Genomic DNA, 21,904 nt, shown 5'->3' on the forward strand with positions numbered 1-21,904 from the left:
TCCTCCCTCGCGCCCGCCACGCTCCGTCCGCGCCTGCCCAGCCGCGCGCCTCCGTGCCCCTGCCCGCGCCACCACCGGCCCATCGCAGCCACGCGCCGCCCATCTCGCAAGCCACCGCGCTCGGCTCCCTCGCCTGCCGCGCCTCTGCAGCGCCGCCGTGCTCCAGCCTCCTCGCGCCCTAGCTCGCCGCTCCGCCATTGCCAGGCTGCCGGTCTTCACGACAAAGTGCTCTTGCCCTACCCTCCCATTGATTGGTAAGGCAAGTCTTGTGTTTCACTCTTGATCTCCAATTGTGACCTAGATCAAATTCTAAACGCATTGATTCCCCATTGCATTCAGGGCGTTTGACCTAACCCTAGCCCGGTTTCGAGGATCCCCCACGTGATATCTTATCTCTTCTCGGATCGATGATCGTCAGGTAGAAAGCCACTCGATTCAAGTTCGCATCTACATTGCTTTCTCTATTAGGATTTCACATCTATTAGATATATGATATTTATTTGTATATCCATCTATTCTATCATGCAGCGAGTCGGTTCCGTTGTGTTTCGTCTGGCAGTTGGCAGTCAACTCAGAGCCAAGCTCGCGAGTAAGGATTGAGGCCAAGCCTCGAAAGCGGCAGTTTGATAGTTGATCTTCATCAGCGATAGTTCACCATCTTGTCAGTTCAGATGGCTCGCACCAAGAATGTTGGTGGTGGCCTAGGTGATGATGATCGGAGGCCCCCGCCTCGCTAGCCAGCCGGATCTAAAGGCAAGTCAACCAAGCAGGTAACATCCAAGAAGCGGAAGTACCCTAATGCAGAGACAGCGAGAGCAGCAGCTGTTGCAGAGGCCGCAGAGCGTGCCGAGAGAGGTGGTAACCGCAGCGGAGTTGTCATTACAGATTAGCTAGTTTCACCCGCAGTCAGAGCTGCAATTGAGGAGGTTGAGCGTCGTCATGGTAGTCCAGCTGGGACTGCCACGTTTGTAGGACGACGGGTCGCCATTGAGGAGGGTCCGTCAGCACAGCAGCAGCCCCCACCAGTAGAGCCTCAGCCAGCCCAGGAGACTCAGGAGAGTCAGGAGACCGAGCCGGCACCTTAGCTACGCCGCTCGAGTCGTACCAGTGCTGCAGTTCCACCGAGGCCAGTTACACAGCACAGGGGTTCACGCCCTCCGCCCAGACCACAGGGTCCGCCTCTAGTGGTTCACCTCGACTTGAGGGCCGCTACAGCCAGGCAGGTTCAGCAGCTGCAGTTTGTTGAGTTTGAGGTTTGGTTTTCTCCGAGGAGGGATGAGAGAGCAGCTGAGGGGTTCTACACGCCACTGCAGGAGGATTTCTACAATGCATATCTTAACAGTGGGGCAGTGTTCAGATCATAGAGGGTCTATCAGATAGAGTCCATTGTGGCAGCAGCCGGAGAAAGCATTTGGCAATACTTGTCATATTTGCCAGGACTGACAGATTTGATTGGACGGACGGGCATATATGTACCTTCTTGGGTTCGTCAGTTTTATGCCTCGCTCTACATCGATCCTCATCATAGATTCATTCACTTTGCTTTCAACGGCAAAGACTACAGAGTGACTAGTGGCAGAGCCAGGGAGATACTGAGACTACAGGAGCAGCCTGTAAAGATGCATGAGGTCTGCTGTGGACATCAGGAGCCTCCCAGGCGTCCTCATGGAGGGCAGGTGCCCCCTACAGATTTAGTGCGGCATTGCTTCAAGGAGCCTTTTGGTGAGGGGTCGAGCAGGAACCCCAGTGACTTGACTCCTACAACGAGGATACTAGAGGCCATCATCAGGAGGACACTGCTTCCCAGGTTGGGGTACAGGGAGGGCCTGACTCGCTTATAGCTCTGGCTTCTCAATGCCATCATGCAGATGACAATGTTTGACATCTGGGACCTCCTTCTTTCAGAGATGGAGGATACTATAGCTGAGGGATTCAAGGGTCGCAGGCAGCTTCCCTATGCTCACTGGATCACATTCCTCATCCGCAGAGTTGTGATTGATAAGCCCCCTAGCATGATGGATGAGTATACAGGTGCCACTATAGAGTTCCCAGCTTACAACCTATCACAGAGGATCAGACACGCCACTCCTCAGGCACCTAGACAGCCTAGCCATCGTCCCGACGTGCCAGAGTCCGCAGCTCAGCAGGATGAGATCATCAGAGGGATTGCAGCCACTGAGGAGGAGGAGCTAGAGGCACAACAGGAGGTGAGCGAGTATAGTGACAGCTCTGACAACGACTACCAGCCTATACCTCATATGCCTCCACGCAGACACGATGTAGAGGCAGGTAGCTCCAGTTCTGCTCCACCTGCTCCATAGACAGACCCCGCTCTCATTGCTATTCTTGAGCGGATGCAGCAGGATCAGACACGTCAGGCACAGGAGACAGCTGCCAACTTCGCACAGTTTCAGGCTCGTCAGGACGAGTTTCAGCGGCAGCAGCAGCTTCTTCAGCACCAGCAGTTACTTATGCAGCAGCAGCTCATGGGATTCATGCAGCATATAGTGACAACCATTGGGATTCCACTGCCACAGACTTTGCCCCAGCTTGCACAGCCTCCTACCACTTCGACGACTCCAGCAGTATAGCCCGTCGGGCTTCAGAGTCAGGGACAGCCTCCAGCTCAGTTTCCTTCACCTCCTGTATAGGTGTCCCAGTGGTTAGCCTCACCTGGTGTAGCCCCGCAGTTCACTCCTTATCACACGGGTTTCTCACCAGAGCAGACTTCCTCACTATTCGTGCCTGAGTCGTCAGTCTCCAGGAGTCTTGGAGCATCATTCAGCGAGTTGACCGGCATGCCTACTCCGCCTCACATGCATACTGCTGGTCCGTCTACAGCAGCTCCAGCTATCATGACTACTCAGAGGCTCCCCTCATCTGTCGCCTCGTTAGATCCTACGATAGACATACTTGCAGCTTCACAGGCAGCACCAGCTCCAGCTCAGACCCAGACTGCTTCAGCGACACTTCCTGCTTCAGAGGGTCAGTCAGTTCAGAGCTCAGGGTCAGATGATGATGGCGCCCAGTTCCATCTTGCTCCACGTACTTCAGCGCCCGACTCGTCCGCTGCAGCCCCGCTGTCCGACCCCTAGGTTTTGGTGTTTGACGCCAAAGGGGGAGAGGGTTTGAATATGTAGACTTAGGGGGAGCGAGTTTTAGGGGGTGCTAGTTATCTAGTATTAGCTTATTATATACATTTAGAGTTTTATTTGTGTGATACACTATTACTTATGCATTCGTGTGTTTACTTTCATGCATACTATTATATATATGTGATAGTGCTATCTACGTGGTTGTGATATTTGACATGTGTGACTTCTACTTCGCTTTATCTATATGTCATATCACTTGTGTAATGCTCAGTTGCTTTTGCTTCCGCGTGTATACTTCGAAGCAAATGAGCTTTGTTATTTGTACTCATGCTTAATTCATATCCTTTGAGTACATTGTGTTGGCTTGGGTCATATAAGCTTGACTAACTCTTTTGTTCTCATTGACAAAAGCTTATATGAACCAAGTCCGTCAAAAACCTCACTCCATAACATACTCGAGGTGGTATTGTCATCAATCACCAAAAAGGGGGAGATTGAAAGCATCTAGGCCCCTAGTTGGATTTCGGTGATTAATGTCAATACAAGATTACTATGACTAACGTGTGTTTTACAGAGACAATTAAGTTAGGTCATGGTAATGGAGCTCGATTGGGCAATCGAGGTTGTCATGCCCCTACGATGGAAATCGTTTTGGTTTTCAAAGGATGGACGACAAGGTTAAGGATAACTAGTTCTAAGTGTCAATTGGAGTTGGAAAGACACTTAGAGTAGTTTTGGACTTTGTTTTTCCTTTGACCGTACTATGAAGGGGGGTATGAACGGGTAGCTTGACCTAGTTGAGTCTAGTGAGTTAGGTGTGGTGCACACTTGTTAAAACTAGCTCTAGGTAGCTCCTATGAATGCCTAAAATCCTTTGGAGCAAACTTCATTCACATATGTTCGAAAGTTGGAAGTGAATGGAGGGTCAAACACTGACCGGACGCTGGCTCCGGTGCGACCGGACGCTGGCCGCAGGGTCCGGTCAGTTCATTTGACCGTGAAGATCAAGTCTGGTGTGACCGGACGCTGGAAGGTCGTGTGACCGGACACTGAGGGCTAGCGTCCGTTCGACTCCAGTAAGGGTCCAGACTTGGGAAAGAGTGACTGGACGCGTCCGGTCAGTGGTGACCGGACCCTGAGCATCTAGCGTCCGGTCGTTTACAGTAAGCATCCAAGAGCGACCGGACGTGTCCGGTCGGTACTGACCGGACCCTGACAGCGTCCGGTCATCACTTGAAAACTGTTCGCGGGTTGAACTGACCGGAGCGTCCGGTCAAAACGATCGGAGCGTCCGGTCATCCCGCAGAAGCTCATAACTGTTCGTTTTTCAGGCTGCCTTATAAATAGAAGCTACACTCGTGAGTGGAGTATCTTTTGCTCATTCCAACAGCTGAGAAACACGTTTGTGAGTGCCAAGAAGAGCAAGGTCCTAGTGAGGTGTTTGTGATTTGAGAATCCAAGAGAGTAGCCTCACTAGCAAATCAAGAGTAGCAAAGTGTGCATCCATCTTCTCATTAGGCTTCGCGTGGTCAAGTGAGAGTTCGTGCTTGTTACTCTTGGTGATCGCCATCACCTAGACGGCTTGGTGGTGATTGGGAGTTTGGTGTTCACCCGGCGGAGCTTGTGGGTGACCCAACTCAAGTTATGAGCGGCTTTGGGTGATTCGCCGCGACGGAGTGTCGAAGAATCAACCCGTAGAGAGCACTTAATCCTTGCGCAGATCAAGGGGGAGCTACACCCTTGCGCGGGTGCTCCAACGAGGACTAGTGGGGAGTGGCGACTCTCCGATACCTCGGCAAAACATCGCCGCGTTCCTTTCTCTCTCTATTTACTTTGAGCACTTACTTTGAGCATTTACTTTGAGCAATTCAATACTTGTTTTTACATCCATAGAATTGTTTGCTAGAGTAAGTTTGGAACTTAGGTTGCGAGGTTGTTGTGCATTAGTTTGATATAAACACTTTTCTAGGCAAAAGGGGTTAATTGGGCTATCCGTAGGATTTGATTATTGCAAGAGAATTTAAAATTAGCCCAATTCACCCCCCCTCTTGGGCATCTTGATCCTTTCATAAACAAACATGCCTATGCATTGTAATAGATGTATAGTTCATTGTGCAGTAACCTAGATGATTTACGACTATGAGACTTATTCAACAATCGCATCATGTGTGTTTCATCTACTAGTCTACAAATTAGACCCTGTACCATGTCTAGATGATGTGCGTTGCTCTAATTCATAAGGGCATAGGAGGTTTGAAGATTTATCCAATAATCACGTCATGTGTTCTAAATTCATTCTGAAATTGTACTCCGCATCGTACCTGGACATGATGCTTTAGCTCTTTTATAAGCACATGATTGAGTGACGGCCCATGAGAGTGCTCCATACTTCAATACCAAATAGAGATCAGATTGTATTACAGGGATTGGATTTGTGGAGTCTTGATATGCTATCATACTTAATTAGCATTTGTTATCATATGGAGATCGAAGTGTATTATGAATGGTTTGACTGAATTCCGTTTGGTAGAGCTTTGGCTGCCGATTTGGTGTTGCTGGGTGCAGTAAGAGTGTTGGCTGCCTTGGTGGAAATATGTAGCAAGAACATGTGATCTCTTCTTGCGTGAATCATAAATATATCTCTGTGATGCTTCTTTTTTGTGGCATATCTCAGTGATGCTTAATAACTTGACATATATGCCTGTTAGTTATTTGATTTGTCTGGTTATGTGCTGCCATAGCGTTAGCACGGACATTATATATAGCAAAGAACCCTTTTTGTCCCTTCTCTCGTAATAAATTAAAAACCTGTGAAGTCATTTTTTTATTCACCGACTCTAGCTCCTCTGCACCAAAGTAAAAGAGCCAAAGTTGTTTGAAGCCATAATTAAGTTGGTAAACTTGCCTATAGTAAAGTGTAAACCAAATATCCCTTGATGTCAGTATCCCTCTACCTAAAATGGATGACTTGCATCGGTTTGCCTCGTCCTACGTGGACTAGAGTTAGGCAGAAAAAGAGTAGGACAAGTCAGTAACTATAACTATCCAATCATCGCACGTGTACAGCAACCCGAGCCGTTCGATCTGGCGCGAAAAGTCGCCTGCCTTTCATTTCTCACACCCGCTCACTGCGCAGCCACTGACAACGGGCCTCACATGCCGGCGGGGCCCACGTGTCAGCCAAACGGCCCCCCCGCCTCCGCGGCTCCGCCCCTCTCCGGCGGCTCCTCCCCAGTCGGCCAAATCCCCACCAAATCCTCCACTGACCCAACAATCCCTCGCCGCCCAATGCCGCCACGGGCCGCCTAGGGTTCCGGCGGCGGCCGCCCCCTCGCCGGCGCGATGGGGAACACCTGCGTCGGCCCCAGCGCCCCCTCGGACCGCCACAGCTTCTTCAACTCCGTCTCCCTCGCCGTGCTCTGGCGCCCCCCGGCCGCCGCCGCCGCCGCCCGCGCCGAGCCTTCCTCGACCACTGAACCCAGTTCCTCCACTCCCTCCTCGACTCCCTCCAGGGCCCCTGAGCCCGTCACCATCTCCGACTCCGAGCACCCGCCACACTCCACCTCCACCTACACCGCATCAGTCCCCGCCGCCGCGCCGCCCAATCCTAACGGCAAGCAGCCCAAGCCCAAGCCCAAGGTGAAGCGCGTGCAGAGCGCGGGCCTCCTCGCGGGCTCCGTGCTGAGGCGCGACTCCGAGCGGCTCAAGGACCTCTACACCCTGGGCAAGAAGCTCGGGCAGGGGCAGTTCGGCACCACCTACCAGTGCGTCGAGAAGGCGACGGGGAAGCACTTCGCCTGCAAGTCCATCGCCAAGCGGAAGCTCGTCACCGAGGAGGACGTCGAGGACGTGCGCCGCGAGATCCAGATCATGCACCACCTGGCCGGCCACCCCAACGTCGTGTCCATCGTCGGAGCCTACGAGGACGCCGTCGCCGTGCACCTCGTCATGGAGCTGTGCGCCGGAGGGGAGCTGTTCGATAGGATCATACAGCGCGGGCACTACTCCGAGAAAGCCGCCGCACAGTTGGCCCGGGTGATCATTGGGGTTGTCGAAGCATGCCATTCGCTCGGGGTGATGCACAGAGACCTCAAGCCGGAGAATTTCTTGTTTGTCAACCAAAAGGAGGATGCACCGTTAAAGGCTATCGATTACGGGCTCTCCATCTTCTTCAAACCAGGTACAGCCTCGATTTAGTGTTGTTTTGTAGTGTATTGCAGCACGTGCAGGAAATGTTGGCCATTGTCCCCAAAAATTCATTAAAAAAAAGTTTGACTGCTAGTTTGCTGTTGCAGTGGTCTCGGCTTTGAGTTGACACTGCAAGCTCGCTTTGGTGGTGCACTTGTAGTGCACTTGTGCATTCACAGTTTTGAGTTGACACTGCTAGTTTGCTGTTGAATATGATACTAGATAACTAGAAAGACTTATTTTAAATAGTATGATTGTAAGGGTTTTCATGCCTTGTTGTAGTACAATAATCTAATTTCGGAGCACAAAACCTTTGTGTCACAACAGTTCTAGCAGGGGTACATATGCATCTTCAGATATTCAAAAAATCTGGGAGGGAACCTTGTGAGGTATAAGATCAAAATGAGCTCCATCCCTGTACCAGCGTGAAATTGCGATTATGTTCCTACATTTTGAAGGTACAAATAAATAGATAACAATAGAAAGAAAAGGCACATAGATGTGCATCATGGTCATTCAATCTCTACCTTGCAATCTCCTCAATGGAAACTCTGCATATCCAATGACTGTTTTCTTAGCTTATGGATTGTTGTCTCCAGGTTTAGTTCAAGTCTGCATTCATTTCTGCACAATAGTAGCGTGGTTATTTGTGATGTTTAATAACTGAACATTATCTCTTAATTTGCATGAAAATGTGCGAATTTGTTCCGTGGAGACCCCCATGTGAGCGAACTGCAAAGTGGTGCTTACATTTTCTGCTTAATATCAACACATGTATAGCAATCATGTTAAGTTGCAAGGATTCTATGTATGTTGAGATGATTACATTTGTAGGACATGTACATTTGGAGAATCTAACTACTATAAAAAAAGGGCTATACAACTATGAGAAGTGATGATGCCAAGACATGCATTTTCCATACAATCAATGTGTTCCTCAACCTATGAACCTTCAGAGTTCAGATGCACACACTTGATCCAAACTTGCCTGATCATACCAATTTAGTCAAAACTATTGACTTAGCAACGCTAAGCAATTGGAGCTGAGGAACAAAGCAAGTAGCACATGCAAGTTAACCAATTCTGACCAGCGGATGATTTGGGTTTGGCCCAAACTGCAGACACTGTCATTTAACACTCTAGGTGATATTGTTTGAAATCTATGGTGTTGATGGATGTGCAACCTAAAAAAATGACGTTTCAGATTCTGGATTTTATATTTTGATTGTTAATTAAGGCTTTAAGGGATGTTTGTAACTGACCCTAGCTACGAATTAATTTATGTGCATTCTTATTCATTTTATTTGGACGAGATTTAGCACAGTTGCAGTCATGCATGTTCTGATATTCATTCTTAGAGCAGCTCGAGTGCTGTTAAAGCAAAGCTGTGGGCTGCACTGACTGAACAGGGCATATTGGAGCAGTCTGATAGTGGTTTTAGGACTCAAAACCAAACTTAAAGTTTAAACTTTAAACTTAGTTCAAATGCAACTTGGTAAAATAATAATTTCTGGTGGCCTTGATCTGTTTTGCTGGGAGAGGGGCACAGATCTCCTGGGTCATTGTGTAAGGTCGCTGGACTGGCTATTTTGGCTTTTCTCCTGTCTTAATGCAATGACATGCAAATCTCCTGCTATTTCAAGAAGAAAAAAGGAGTAAGAGGATGAGGATAATGGGAGAGGAGGTTTTCTATTTTTAACTCTTTGGGCCCCGCTAAACAACCAGCTTTGGAGGTATCAACTGAACTCCATGTTACTAATTTTTCTCGCCAAAATGGAACACACATTTGTGATGCTCTTAGGGAAGATGTTTATTCTGTCCTTTTGACACCAAGAAGGGTAGTATTGAACTTCACCCAAGAAGAAATGAAATATCAACATGAGCATATGGCCACTAATTCTCTGGGTTTTTTTATCGTTTATAACACCATATCTACCACTGTCTATTCCCGTGTTGTCTGTGTTGACTTGATATGCTTACAGGTGAAATATTTTTGGATGTCGTTGGAAGTCCTTATTATGTTGCACCTGAGGTTCTGAAGAAACGCTATGGCTGTGAGGTGGATGTGTGGAGTGCAGGTGTAATAATTTTTATCTTATTGAGCGGGGTTCCTCCATTTTGGGATGGTGAGGATACATCTACCCCTTTGCTGTACTTTTTACCTTGCCTTTTTGCTTCTGACAGTACTGCACTGTTCTATTTTCTTTTGGACATTGGTCTGCCTTTTGCAGAATCTGAACAAGGGATATTTGAACAAGTTCTGAAAGGCGATCTTGATTTTTCATCTGATCCCTGGCCCAGTATTTCCGAGAGTGCAAAGGATTTGGTCAGGAAGATGCTAAACCGTGATCCCAGAAAGAGATTGACTGCACATGAAGCTCTATGTAAGTACATAGGATTTCTGAGGCACAAATACCACCTATAGAAAACATTATGTTGACCATCTTAACTGGATGAAGCATCCCACTTTATTATAGAACATTCTGTTGTCCATCTAGCTTCATTGTCATAAGTCCTCTGAAACGACCCATCTTCATTTTGGCAGGTCATCCCTGGGTTTGTGTAGATGGAGTGGCTCCTGACAAACCTCTGGATTCTGCTGTTTTAACCAGATTGAAACAGTTTTCTGCAATGAATAAACTAAAGAAGATGGCCCTTAGGGTGAGTACTGGAACATGTTGTCGCTTTGATTTATAGAAAGCATATTTATTGTGTTCAGTATTGATGTTCTCATCACTGGGTGTCTGTAGGTCATTGCTGAAAATTTGTCCGAAGATGAAATTGCAGGATTGAGAGAAATGTTCAATATGCTGGACACTGACAATAGTGGGCAGATCACGTTGGAGGAACTAAAAAGTGGTTTGAAGAGAATTGGTGCTAACTTAAAAGACTCTGAAATTACAACACTAATGGAGGCGGTAATTGTTCTAACATATTTATGCCCTTTTTGTTTTCAGGTTTTTTCTAAGATTCCTATGCCCCATGAGCTCAAGGAAACTCTTTCCTAAATTTGAGTTATTGAAATATCGAACTCATATGTAGATGTTTAGAGGTGTGTTAGTGTCACCCTCTTTTAGTCTATAAATCTTTTTTAATCTGAACTCATATGTAGTTATTTAAATATTGATCTAAAATTGTGATAATGGCCCTTCTATGTTATTGCAAAGGTCTTTTTGCTAGGAGATTTAATTGTGCTGTTACACATCTACCTATAGTTTTGGGCCTTGCTTGAATGAAGATGTATGATCTGCAACTTTCAGGCAGATATTGATAACAGTGGTTCCATTGATTATGGAGAGTTCCTAGCTGCAACTTTGCATCTGAACAAAGTTGAGCGAGAAGATAACCTCTTTGCAGCATTCTCATACTTTGATAAAGACGGCAGCGGTTACATAACTCATGATGAGTTACAAAAAGCATGCGAGGAATTTGGTATAGAAGATGCACACCTAGAAGATATCATTCGTGACATTGATCAAGACAATGTAAGTAGTTTTGCATCTCATTATGTTGTGTATTAAAATCTAAAGGCCAAGAGTTGCATCTCACTTGATTATCAATTCAGGATGGCCGGATCGACTACAATGAGTTTGTAACCATGATGCAGAAGGGAAATAACCCGCTAGGGAAAAAAGGGCATTGTCAGATGAGCTTTGGTCTTAGAGAAGCATTGAAGCTTGGCTAGTGGTAAGTGGTAACTGGTGTTTTCCCTTTTGCACTTCTTTCCTTTTTGTTCGCTTAGCAATCCAATATTCACATGAATTCTTGTGTGGCTGATTCCTGTTCCATGGATTATGCTCTGTGGCATGTGCTCACTCCACAGAACCTACAGCATATGCTTACTGTTTGGTTGCTTTCCGCAGGCATGACCAATCCCGTGTAAAGCGCCATTCAGCTTTATATGCCAAACTATAGTTGAGAAAACTAACTTCGAGAATTTGGGACTCCGGTACCAAAGGAGAACCAAAGGAGAAGCGAATGTGCGATATGATTAGCTTTGGGGTACCAACTGAGCACTGAACATGATGCAAGGACACAATGGTGGTCTTTTTTTTTTTATTTCGGCCCTGTTCCCTGTTTGTTTCGCTGAAAAGTCAGGCTAAAAAGTACTGTTCGCTGATTTGTTGTGAGAGAGAAATACTGTACCATGGCTGATAAGCCAGGCTCAGTGTTCATCTTCTAATACGGAGTGTCCTTAACCCTCCACTATGTATAGTTTTTTGAGGTGGGAAAGGAATGGCGGTTCTGAAGCTCAGCTGCAGTATGCTCCTGTAGAGAGAAATGGTAGTCACATCGCTTGTGCATACTGTATAGCGAAGATTAACATGTTGCAATATCGCACAATGTGTGTGTTGTACTGTTGTGTGTTTTTTCTTAGATGTGCAGGCGGAGACTTGTCATATATATATTGTAAAGAATAGGCTGTATTGTGCCAAGCTATATCAATTAAATGATTTTCTGTGTGTACATCTCAGTACTTGAGAAGTGCGACTTTTTTTATTAAAAAAATACTTGCGAAGTGCAGCCTAGTGGTATATACTGATATACTCTGAAGAATGGGCATACGCTTTGTGAGACAGAAGGGTCCTGTTAAAAAAAAAAACAGCCTAGCAATTCTCCTACATGAATTAGGTCCTGTTTGGATGAATAGTCAAGTTCAAAGGAAGATTATGCGAGCATGATAATGCATCTACGTCCTCTGTGCCAATAAATCAATTTGTAGAGTTATATTAAATTAAATTATTTTAAATTTAATTAACTTTATATAAAGAACACTAACACATCAATTTCTAGAGTTATTTTAAGTCAAACTATTTTAAATGTAATTAAATTTATGGCCTCGTTTGGCTTGCTGAATTTTGTCTGAAACCGGCTGAAAAACACTGTTCTAGCTGAATTGCTGTGAGAGAAAAATATTGTTCTGACTGAAAAAAGAAGCCAAACAAGTCGGCTTCTGGGTAAGCCGAATGGGGTCTATATAAAGGAACACTAACATGTGTAACATCAAATAAATATCTTATGAAAATATAATTTATGGTTTATCAAATAACATAAAATTAGTGTTCAGACAAACCAAAAAATGACTGACTTAGAATAAATTTAGAAAGAAAAGAATAAAAAATAGAATAGAGGTCGAAAGAGTATATATATTATAGAAGTCGATGCCAGTAGAAGTCCTCTTCGTGTAGCACAGGTACTTAGGGTGAAGAATTTCATATAGGAGAAGAAAAACAGCGTAGCTATCGCTCGCCTGCCTCCTAATGCGCATGCTGCTGCTGCCTGCCCCGTCTGTTGCACGCGTCCGGCATGCGCATGTGCGCCTACGCATGCTGCTGCTGCTTGCCCCGCCTCCTGCACGTGCCCGCATGCTCCTGCATGCACCTGCTGCTATGCATGCATGCCGTGCTGCTGGGCATGCACACGGGGACCACATCTTCCTGCGATCAATCTCATGCCTTTGAAACACTTGTTGCAACATACGTGATGAAACATTTAGAAATATGCGCTTACAACATATGTATGTAGCCACTGCAATATATGCAAACATTCAGATAAAACACTTGCAACATATTTCTAAAAACAAATAAAACATTTGAAACACACACTTGCAACATACGTATAGTCATTGCAACATATGCAACTTCCACATAAACACTTACAACTTGCAACATGAAAACACTTGTTGCAACATAAGACTGAAACATTTGGAACATAATCTAGCAACATATGTGTGAAACATATGAAACATCTAAATTAAAACGCTTGCAAACATACGTCTGAAACAGACGAAATATTTTGAACAAGCGCTTGCAACATTCATCTGAAACACTTGCAACATATGCAACATGTGCAACACCCGACACTTAAAACATACGCTTCCAGTGCAGCGCAACATCTCTATGCTGCTTGGGAGAATGGAGGCTCGTCAGCGTGTGGAGTTCACCGGAGGCAGCGGCTATGCGACGTGGCAAGAAGGACACAACAAGGAGGCAGCACCCGCATGACTAGGAGAGGGAGCCACTCGTGCCACCCCTGCTGCGCTGGTTCACTCGTGACTAGGGCCGCCGGCACCATTGCGCCACCGTGTCGAGGGCCACTCGAGCCTCCTCATCGTAGCCTGCTCACGTCGAGACGCTCGCCCGTACCGCAGGGAGAGAGCGAGGGGGGGGGGGGGGAGTAGCACTAAAGGCACGGGAGGAGAGGAGCGATGGTGGATAAGGCACGCATGCAGGCGTAGGCAAGTTAGGTTCAGGGTAAAGGCGCGGGGAGGTCGGGTCCAGGTACAGGCGCAGCGCGGGTCAGGGTCTGTCCGTGCGGACGTCCTCGTCCTATCATTATCGGAAGAATTATTATATATTAAAAATAAGAACCAATACATGAAATACAAAATGCAATAAAATAAATTACAAACGAATTTTACAACAGTAGCAGAAACGCAGTTGCGCGATCATTGTTTCTGCACGGGAGACCTGATGCTGATGGCCAAGACGAGTTTCCCTGCAACGACACAGCGCGTGTACACGCCTGCCCAGTCTGACTAAAGTGGACCGACGACCCGGTCCACTGCACCATGTTAAAGGCCCATTTGACTGTAGCATTGTCTCGTTCTGCCGTCTGAGCCGAGCCCAAGTGCCCAACCCGGCCTGCCTCGCCCTTCGGACTAGAGAGACGGTCAGACGGAGACGGAGTTCGAATCCGTTTTCTTCTTCTTGATGACGCTCTTTTTCGTTTGCCAATAAATTGAGATTTAATCCCTGAGCAGCGTTAAAGAGGAAGAGAGAGAAAAAAAAAAGAGGCGCAGAAGCCTGAAGAACCAACTCCCAACCTCCCGCTCCGATCTCGATCTCACCGGCGGTGCCGCTGCCGCCTCCGCCGCCGCGATGATGGATCCAGAGATGCTGCGGCTGGCGCAGGAGCAGATGCGCCGCATGTCCCCGGACGACATCGCCCGGATGCAACAGCAGGTACCGTCGCCCGCGTGTCTGCACATACACAGACCCGATCCCCGTCCCGCGCGTCCCCGATTCGACGCGGCGGGCGGTCCAGCTGTTTCTGTTTCGGGGGTCTAGGTGGATGTGGATCGTGGAAAGCAAACGCCCGGTTAGGTTGGATTGGGTTTTCCTGTTTCTGGTTTAGTACAGGTTGCGCCGAAAACGCATCCGTTATGTGGATGCTGCCGGATGCGCGTAGTATGCTGTCGAGGTTGCATGCACGTTGAATTGAAGTCAATCGAGGAGTGTGGCTGTAATCCCTGGGCTTAGCTGGGTTTGAATTGGTTTGGCTTGATTGACTGGTGACGCCAACGGAATGTTTATTCCTGCTGTCATAGACAGAGCCGCGTGCTGGTGCCTAGATTAAGTGCAGTCGGATCGTCGTTGCTGGGTCTTCTGCTTACTAGTTCAGGTTTATGTGCTTTGCGCTAACTACTTCAGTCTTATGGGTGGTTCAGTGGTTGGGCTTCGTAAATGCTTAGTGTGTGCTTCCTGTTCAGATTGCACATTACGCTTCAGTTTGTGCAGTGTTTCAATGCTCTTTCATCAGTATAGGCTAGGTCAGCACCCTTTAGTACAGAGGTCTAGTGCATGTAATGATTCAGGGAGCATTTCAGATTGCCTGTCCACTCTCATTTTTGAGGCGCCCAGCATGTTTTCCCCTTGCCCTTCTTCACTTAAATGTTGTCTGTTACATCCTGAGGAAGTGTGCATAGATGGCAAGAGATTGACAAAGCCCTTGTTGCTACTTGGATAACTGCAGCTGATGTCTAACCCTAACCTCATGAGGATGGCGTCCGAGAGTATGAAGAACATGAAGCCTGAGGACTTAAGGCGGGCTGCGGAGCAACTGAACCAAACAAGACCGGAGGATATGTGTGATATGACCGAGAAAATCGCCAACACTACTCCCGAGGAGTTTGCTGCTATGAAGGCGCAAGCAGACGCTCAAATGTCGTATGCGATATCTGGTGCCAAGATGTTAAAGAAGCAGGTTAGTGGAAAAAACTGTGCATATCATTTTGTTACTGTTATTTGTTCGTTATGATTAGTAAGCAAGCTGATCTGTTGTGATGAATCTCCATGATTCATATTGTATGTATTTGTAGAATATGCTAGTACTTCTGTTGCTGTCGGTGCTTTCATTTTGGCTCACACAGAACAATCTTTCATTGCTCCGAACAGTCCTCCAAAAAAAAATTAAAAGAAGAAAAATTCACATAGAAAATGCACTATGTTAACTGAATTTGTGAGTGTTATTTGGAGGCCTAGTGCAAGCGGTAGAGTCTTACCGCCTGTGACCGGAAGGTCCCGGGTTCGAGTCGCGGTCTCCTCGCATTGCACAGGCGAGGGTAAGGCTTGCCACTGACACCCTTCCCCAGACCCTGCACAGAGCAGGAGCTCTCTGCACTAGGTACGCCCCCCTTTATTTGGACTGGATACACCTGTCTTTGAAACAATATTTCTGCACTATGTTAACTGAATTCGTGAGTGTTATTTGGATTGGATACACCTGTCTTTGAAACAATATTTATCTTCAGTTTTTAATATAAAAATGAAGGTAAGACCCACATGTTAGTCTTTGTTTGGATCCAAATTGTCATGGCATGGGCTAGACACGGTCATGTCTATTGCTAGTTGGAAGGACATGTTTTAAACTATGTGTTGTGCACTTGCTTGAGTGTTGGGGGATGTGTGTTTCCTAGATTTGGACATTAATGATGAAAGTTGAACAACATGTCTCTGTAGAACTTAAGAAATTAAACCACACAAAGGATACGCTTGACCTTTTCCTTATGTTAATCTTGATATACTTATATTTTTTGTGCTGATTATCTTGTACACTAGATGAATGTATCTTTATTTGTTTATTTTTTGCTGACTTGTTGCATTTTTGCACCTATGGAGTTTATATCAATGATCTTGTCGCTATCAAGAGCCTGCATCAAACAATTAATGCAGTTAATTTGATATAGGGTTTTCCAGGTTTCTATATATATGTTGCCAATTTCCATTGTCTCACCCTTCTGATTTTTATTGACTTTAGGGAAATGAACTTCATAACCAGGGACAGTATTCAGATGCTGCTAGCAAATACAAACTTGTGAGTTTTGAACATAAAATATTCCATTAAAATAATGTTGATATACTTTTCAGATGACCTGAAAGTTAAACTATATGTACTGTTATTGATCAGGCCAAGGATAACTTAAAAAGCATACCATCATCCACGGCGCATACTCTGCAGTTGCAATGTACCCTTAATTTAATGGCTTGTTACTTGAAGACAGGCCAGTATGAGGAATGCATAAGTGAAGGTTCAGAGGTATGCTTAGGTCATGTAGTATCTTACTGCCTTTTCAATTTAACAAATTCTCGGATCTGATACCATTTTATTTCCTAGTACAAGATAGTTTGGCATTCTTGATGAAGTCTTTTTTCTGTCATAGCATACTGTTTTAGTAATAAAATGTTGTCCATCATATCATGGTGTTTTCTCTATCATTCGAATTTCATGACTCTGGTACAAATTTACTGCTTTAGCAAACTTATGCGGTAAAATGTGTGAATTATGTAAAATAAGGTCTTTTTCCTAAGATTACTAACTGAAGGCAAATTAAATCTACTTCAATGTTTTTGACCTGGTAATATGTGTGACTAAACGTCATACCGCTACATATCTTATTGCATGTGATAATTGATAAATTGGATACCTTTGGCTAGAAATTTTTTAGTCTTTTCTGAATTTTTAAAGAAAAAATATGTTGTCTATTGAATCACACAGAGCATTGCGGTTCTTCTATTGATGGCATACTGACTGATCTTCAAATGGATTACAGGTTCTAACTTATGATTCAAACAACGTCAAAGCTTATTATCGGAGGGGTCAGGCGTATAAAGAACTCGGGAAGTTGGAGGTAATGCTTTGATCCTTTTTTGGGGGCATATATTTTTTTTAACCTTTACAATTCCCCTGACTATACATGAAAGAATCCTGAAAATGCATTCAGGCGGCTGTTGCGGACTTGAGTAAAGCCCATGAAATTTCCCCAGAGGATGAAACTATTGCTGAGGTTCTAAGGTAGGTTTCATGTTCTATCACAGTTTGTACCTTATCCCTGATGTAAACAAATGTGTTTAGCAACTTTAATTGACACCACTGTAATATGTTCCATTCATGATGCAGAGATGCTGAAGAAAAACTTGCACGGGAAGGGGGAGGAGTGAGCACACGGAAAGGGGTTGTTATTGAAGAAGTTGTAGAAGATGACGCTTCACAGCCATCAAGCAGTCAAAGAAGTTCTCCTGGGTATATTGTTTCACAACCACCTGAAGTAGCAGGAAATATTGGGCTGTCAGGATCTTCAGAAAGGTCAAGGGATGATCCTGCTTCTATCAGGTAACATGACCCTTTTCTTTTAGTTTATGCTACTTTCAGCTTTTCTCTCTGCATGTTATATGACTTATATCTGAATTGGAGCACTAAATTGTTGATGCGTGCCATTTGATGCTAGCAACACTTCAAATGCCTTCATCTTTTGTTGTTTTGATTAGACATGTTTACATATTCTGTTATGACAACATAGTGTGCCTACATTTTTTTATAACTATATCAACAATCATGCCTTGTTGGATGTTTCAGTTTTTGGTTCACAATTAGTTCTCATTCTTTGCCGCAAAGTGGTAAGCAAAGTGGTAAAATGGTTGCCCATTACTTTCTCTATTGTCAGCTTTCTGGATGGGCCTAACCTATCTATGCAATCTATTCATGCTTAACACAATAATTTCACATCTGATGTAAAAAGCTCAAGCTCTTTAACTATGTTCATGTTACTACGATCTTAAACATAAATCTTTGTGCATGTCCTCTATCCATGAATCCTTTTAATATTTTCTCACAGATGTTTATAGTGTATTGTTTGAATAATGTTAGATATGTTGATTGATAATGTTCTCATCCTGGTGAATTATATTAGGTCATCCAAAAATTATGTGTCCAAGAGCGATCCTGAAGGCTTATCAAAGTTCGGAATTGAAGGAGTGTCACCTGAACTTGTCAAAACTGCCACTGATATGATTGGCACAATGAAACCAGAGGAGCTTCAGAAAATGTTCGAAGTCGCTTCTTCAATGAATGGCACTAGCTCCGTTGGTCCAAATCTGGGACCCAATATGCCAGAAATGTCTCCTGATATGCTTAAGATGGCATCTGACATGATTGGTAATATGTCTCCTGATGAGCTACAGAAAATGATGAGTTTTGCTTCTCAGATGGGTGGGCCTGGTGGTGCCCCCAGGAGATCAGAGAATAGTAACTTTGGACCTTCATCGAGAGCTACAACAAGTATTTCAGCCCGTGGATCATCATCTGAACCTATTTTGGAGAACCCTGACGAACTATCAAATGACCAAAGGATGGGCCAGTCGTCTTCTAGTCTTCCACCTTCTACAGCTGATATGCAAGAAACCATGAGAAATTCTATGAAAGACCCTGCAATGCGGCAGGTAAGAAATGCTCAGCCAAAGGAAATTGTATTTAAAATTATTGCTTTCTGTAACATTATGCCAGGAAAATTGATCCTTGAAGTTCTAACATCTTTTGGGCTCTTTTTTTCCCCCTTATTTAACAGATGCTTACATCCATGATGAAGAACATGAGCCCTGAGATGATGGCAAATATGAGTGAGCAGTTTGGAATGAAGCTGTCAAAGGAGGATGCCGCAAAAGCGCAACAAGCCATGTCATCATTATCTCCAGAGGATTTGGATAGAATGGTAAGAACCTATTCTCAACCGAAGCCTGGTCATGATATTAATCTTACTGCTTCAATCATTAACTGTGTGATTTCCTTTGCATTCAGATGAGATGGATGGAGCGAGCACAGAAAGGGGTAGAAGTCGCAAAGAAGACAAAGAACTGGCTCTTAGGCCGGCGAGGCTTGATCCTCGCTATTGTCATGCTGATCCTAGCCTTCATCCTTCAGAAGCTTGGGTTTATCGGCAGGTGATGGAGTGACCTGGGGGGCTGGCATCAGCATGGAAATAATTGTTCGAATAGCGATACAGAGTTTCCCCCCATGCTAACAACTGCTTGAAAGAACTTAGGGGGGAAAGGCTGAAATACGAGAATTCTTTGTATCTGTATCTGTTTGTAACTCTGTTTATAAGCCACAACATTCATCCTATTTTTACAAGCAAAGGAGTAGAAAGGAATCGAGCCGAAACTGTTGTGATAACCAGCTGACATGTCATATGATATATCCTTGTGGTGTTTCAGTTTTTGAGTTGCAGTTTTGTTTAAAGCATATATGCAAAGTGAAGTGGAACAAGTACATGCGCAGACAGTGTTCAGTTTAGGGGAGAGTGTCATGTATTTAGCATGTGTATGGATAATTTTGTCCTTTGTCTTTAGGATGGAGTGTCATGTTTGATTGAGAGGGATGCTGTTCACTCGATTTTGGGGGACATGGACATCTTCTCGTATTGAGGGGATATCCCAGGGATTCTTCTGTCCCCAGTCGCCCCTCAACCAAATAATACCATCTGACCACTCTTTGCAGAGTCTTTGTTATAAACATGACCGAACACCGCGCGCACACGCAGTGCATGATGAACTGGGTGCTGCTGAGTAGACGAGTTGCTAATCTTATCTTATACTCTTACAAAGCAAAATCCCACTACCATATGTTTTCTGGGATTTCGTGATGCCACGTCATTACCTCCAAGTCACTAAATACAAACACGAAATTACATTCGTAAATCCCATCAGGGGTAACTTCGAACACTAAATTGCATTCGCTGCCAATTGTTCTCCCGAAGAAGCAAAGGTGGTGAGAGTGAAATAGGATCATGCTTTACATCACATTGCATCTGGTCAAAAGAAAAAGCACTGCACTGACTAGCCTGAGTACGGAACATCTCCTAGAATAGACTAAACTGACCACCGAAGAAATTTTCTCATGGTTTAGAAGACAAGTGGCCAGCCATGTGTTGACGAAACTTTCTTAAGTACATCTCTTCCTGTCAATCAAGTGCAGCTAAAGAACCGAAGCGTCTCCACATTAGTACCTCAGGAGACGCCCTCCATCTCCAATGCTGCTGTGTAAATTCAATAACAGTTGGAGTCCTAGGTGTCCTCCCTCCACGCTTCCACCTGCTCATCTTCTCTCCACAATATCCCTTTAGGCCTCCTTTAGGAGACCCAATCCACGGGGGTTTCCCCGCCTTTTTCCTGGGCCAGGCCCCCGCGTGGATTTCGGCCATGGGGAGATGCCCCCTTGCATTTGGAAGCCCATCACCCGGGAGAGGGCGACCCGAGCCCCGTACTTTCCACGGGCGGCTCGTCCCGCACCCAGGGGTCCGGGCGGCTCTTCCCCGACCCGAGCGAGGGCGACGAAGAGGAAGCACCGCTGCCGCCATCCTCCCGCCACCGCCGCCGCCGTCGTCGCCCCCCATCGCTGCTACTGAGCTCGCCCCCATCGCCGCCACCACCACCGAGCTCCCCCCCCCCCCCCCCCCCCCCCCGCCGTCGCCGAGCTCGCCCCCCGCCGGCTTCTTCCTTATCTCCGTCGCCGGCCTCGCGACTACCACCACCACCGTCCGAGCTTAAGATCTACTCAGGTTAGCTCCAAGAACCCGTCAAGTTCCTCACCTAGATCTAATTCATATTGAAGTGTGCACGATGGATGCACTAGCCAGATCCGAAGCGCAATACCATTTAAAATTGCATACTATTTCTGGATCATCGTTTCTACGTGCAATCTGCAGTTAATAACGAGTAAACGAGGCTAGGCTAGCTAGACTCAAAGTGGAGCTGGATCTGGATCTGTTAAATTATCCTAGAAAAAATCAAGGATCTGCCATTTTTTGCTATAATGTACTGGTTGACCAGTGAATGAATGTTGTTCTATTTATTGCTGTAATACCAACAGATTTACCTATAGTTAAAATTAGATATTTGCTTGTCATCTTAGTTTGCTTCATCTACAATTCTCAGTTGACAGATTGTTTTCAGGGTGAAGACAAGAAGTGACCCAGCAAGTTCCACTTCCTTGCTTAGCAGCTTAGGTAGTCTTGTTTGTCTCTGTTACTGATTCCTCTCCCTTGTTCATTTGAGCTGTGATTCCATGAATTTGCTGCTTTGGTTATATGTTTCAATTTTGGTAATATTTGGACGACATCTGGTAATATTTTGATGACATCTGTGAATTATGGTTAAAGAAAAACATTGGCAAAGATTTGCTGCTAGTTGCTAGAAGGCATAATGCACTCATACACCAGTTTTGAGTGTATAAAAAAATGTACTGTTTAGGATTGTATTTGTATTTTGATGTTGCACAAAGCAAAACAGTTAATTGTTAGATTATGTTTGGTGAGTTGCAAGGCCTAGTAAGTATTTTTTTAAAGACAAATTGTGATATTCTTTAGTTGCCCCAAAATATATCTTGATATCTAGATAGGTTTCTAAATAGTTGAGTGAGAGCTAAAATAGAAGACTGCATGCAGTTTTCTAATCCTACTAGGAGTATGTAGTAGATGTCGGATCCATCTCAATTAGCTATTTGCTGTGGAAGAGAGATGCATTTCCGGTTACATTTTGGAATTAGCAGTATTCTCTTTTTTCTGTAAA

The 21,904-nt window shown here is 45.2% G+C and overlaps 2 protein-coding genes across 2 annotated transcripts; both read left to right on the forward strand.

Moving 5' to 3' along the window:
* The first annotated feature begins 6,300 nt into the window (after positions 1 to 6,300).
* On the forward strand, positions 6,301 to 11,750 carry LOC136534072 (calcium-dependent protein kinase 17). The gene is made up of 8 exons (XM_066526553.1): positions 6,301 to 7,275; positions 9,266 to 9,409; positions 9,515 to 9,667; positions 9,829 to 9,944; positions 10,034 to 10,201; positions 10,544 to 10,768; positions 10,849 to 10,970; positions 11,147 to 11,750. The coding sequence occupies exons 1-7, from the start codon at positions 6,438 to 6,440 to the stop codon at positions 10,966 to 10,968; spliced, it is 1,764 nt and encodes a 587-aa protein (XP_066382650.1). The 5' UTR covers positions 6,301 to 6,437; the 3' UTR covers positions 10,969 to 10,970; positions 11,147 to 11,750.
* A 2,274-nt stretch (positions 11,751 to 14,024) lies between these two features.
* On the forward strand, positions 14,025 to 19,514 carry LOC136534073 (outer envelope protein 61-like). Its single transcript, XM_066526554.1, has 10 exons — positions 14,025 to 14,248; positions 15,039 to 15,269; positions 16,323 to 16,379; positions 16,473 to 16,601; positions 17,116 to 17,193; positions 17,287 to 17,357; positions 17,463 to 17,675; positions 18,253 to 18,781; positions 18,907 to 19,050; positions 19,137 to 19,514. The coding sequence occupies exons 1-10, from the start codon at positions 14,165 to 14,167 to the stop codon at positions 19,281 to 19,283; spliced, it is 1,683 nt and encodes a 560-aa protein (XP_066382651.1). The 5' UTR covers positions 14,025 to 14,164; the 3' UTR covers positions 19,284 to 19,514.
* The last annotated feature ends 2,390 nt before the right edge of the window (positions 19,515 to 21,904 follow it).

Source organism: Miscanthus floridulus, unplaced genomic scaffold (genome assembly GCF_019320115.1).
Source record: "Miscanthus floridulus cultivar M001 unplaced genomic scaffold, ASM1932011v1 os_1464, whole genome shotgun sequence".
NCBI classification, from domain to species: Eukaryota; Viridiplantae; Streptophyta; class Magnoliopsida; order Poales; family Poaceae; genus Miscanthus; species Miscanthus floridulus.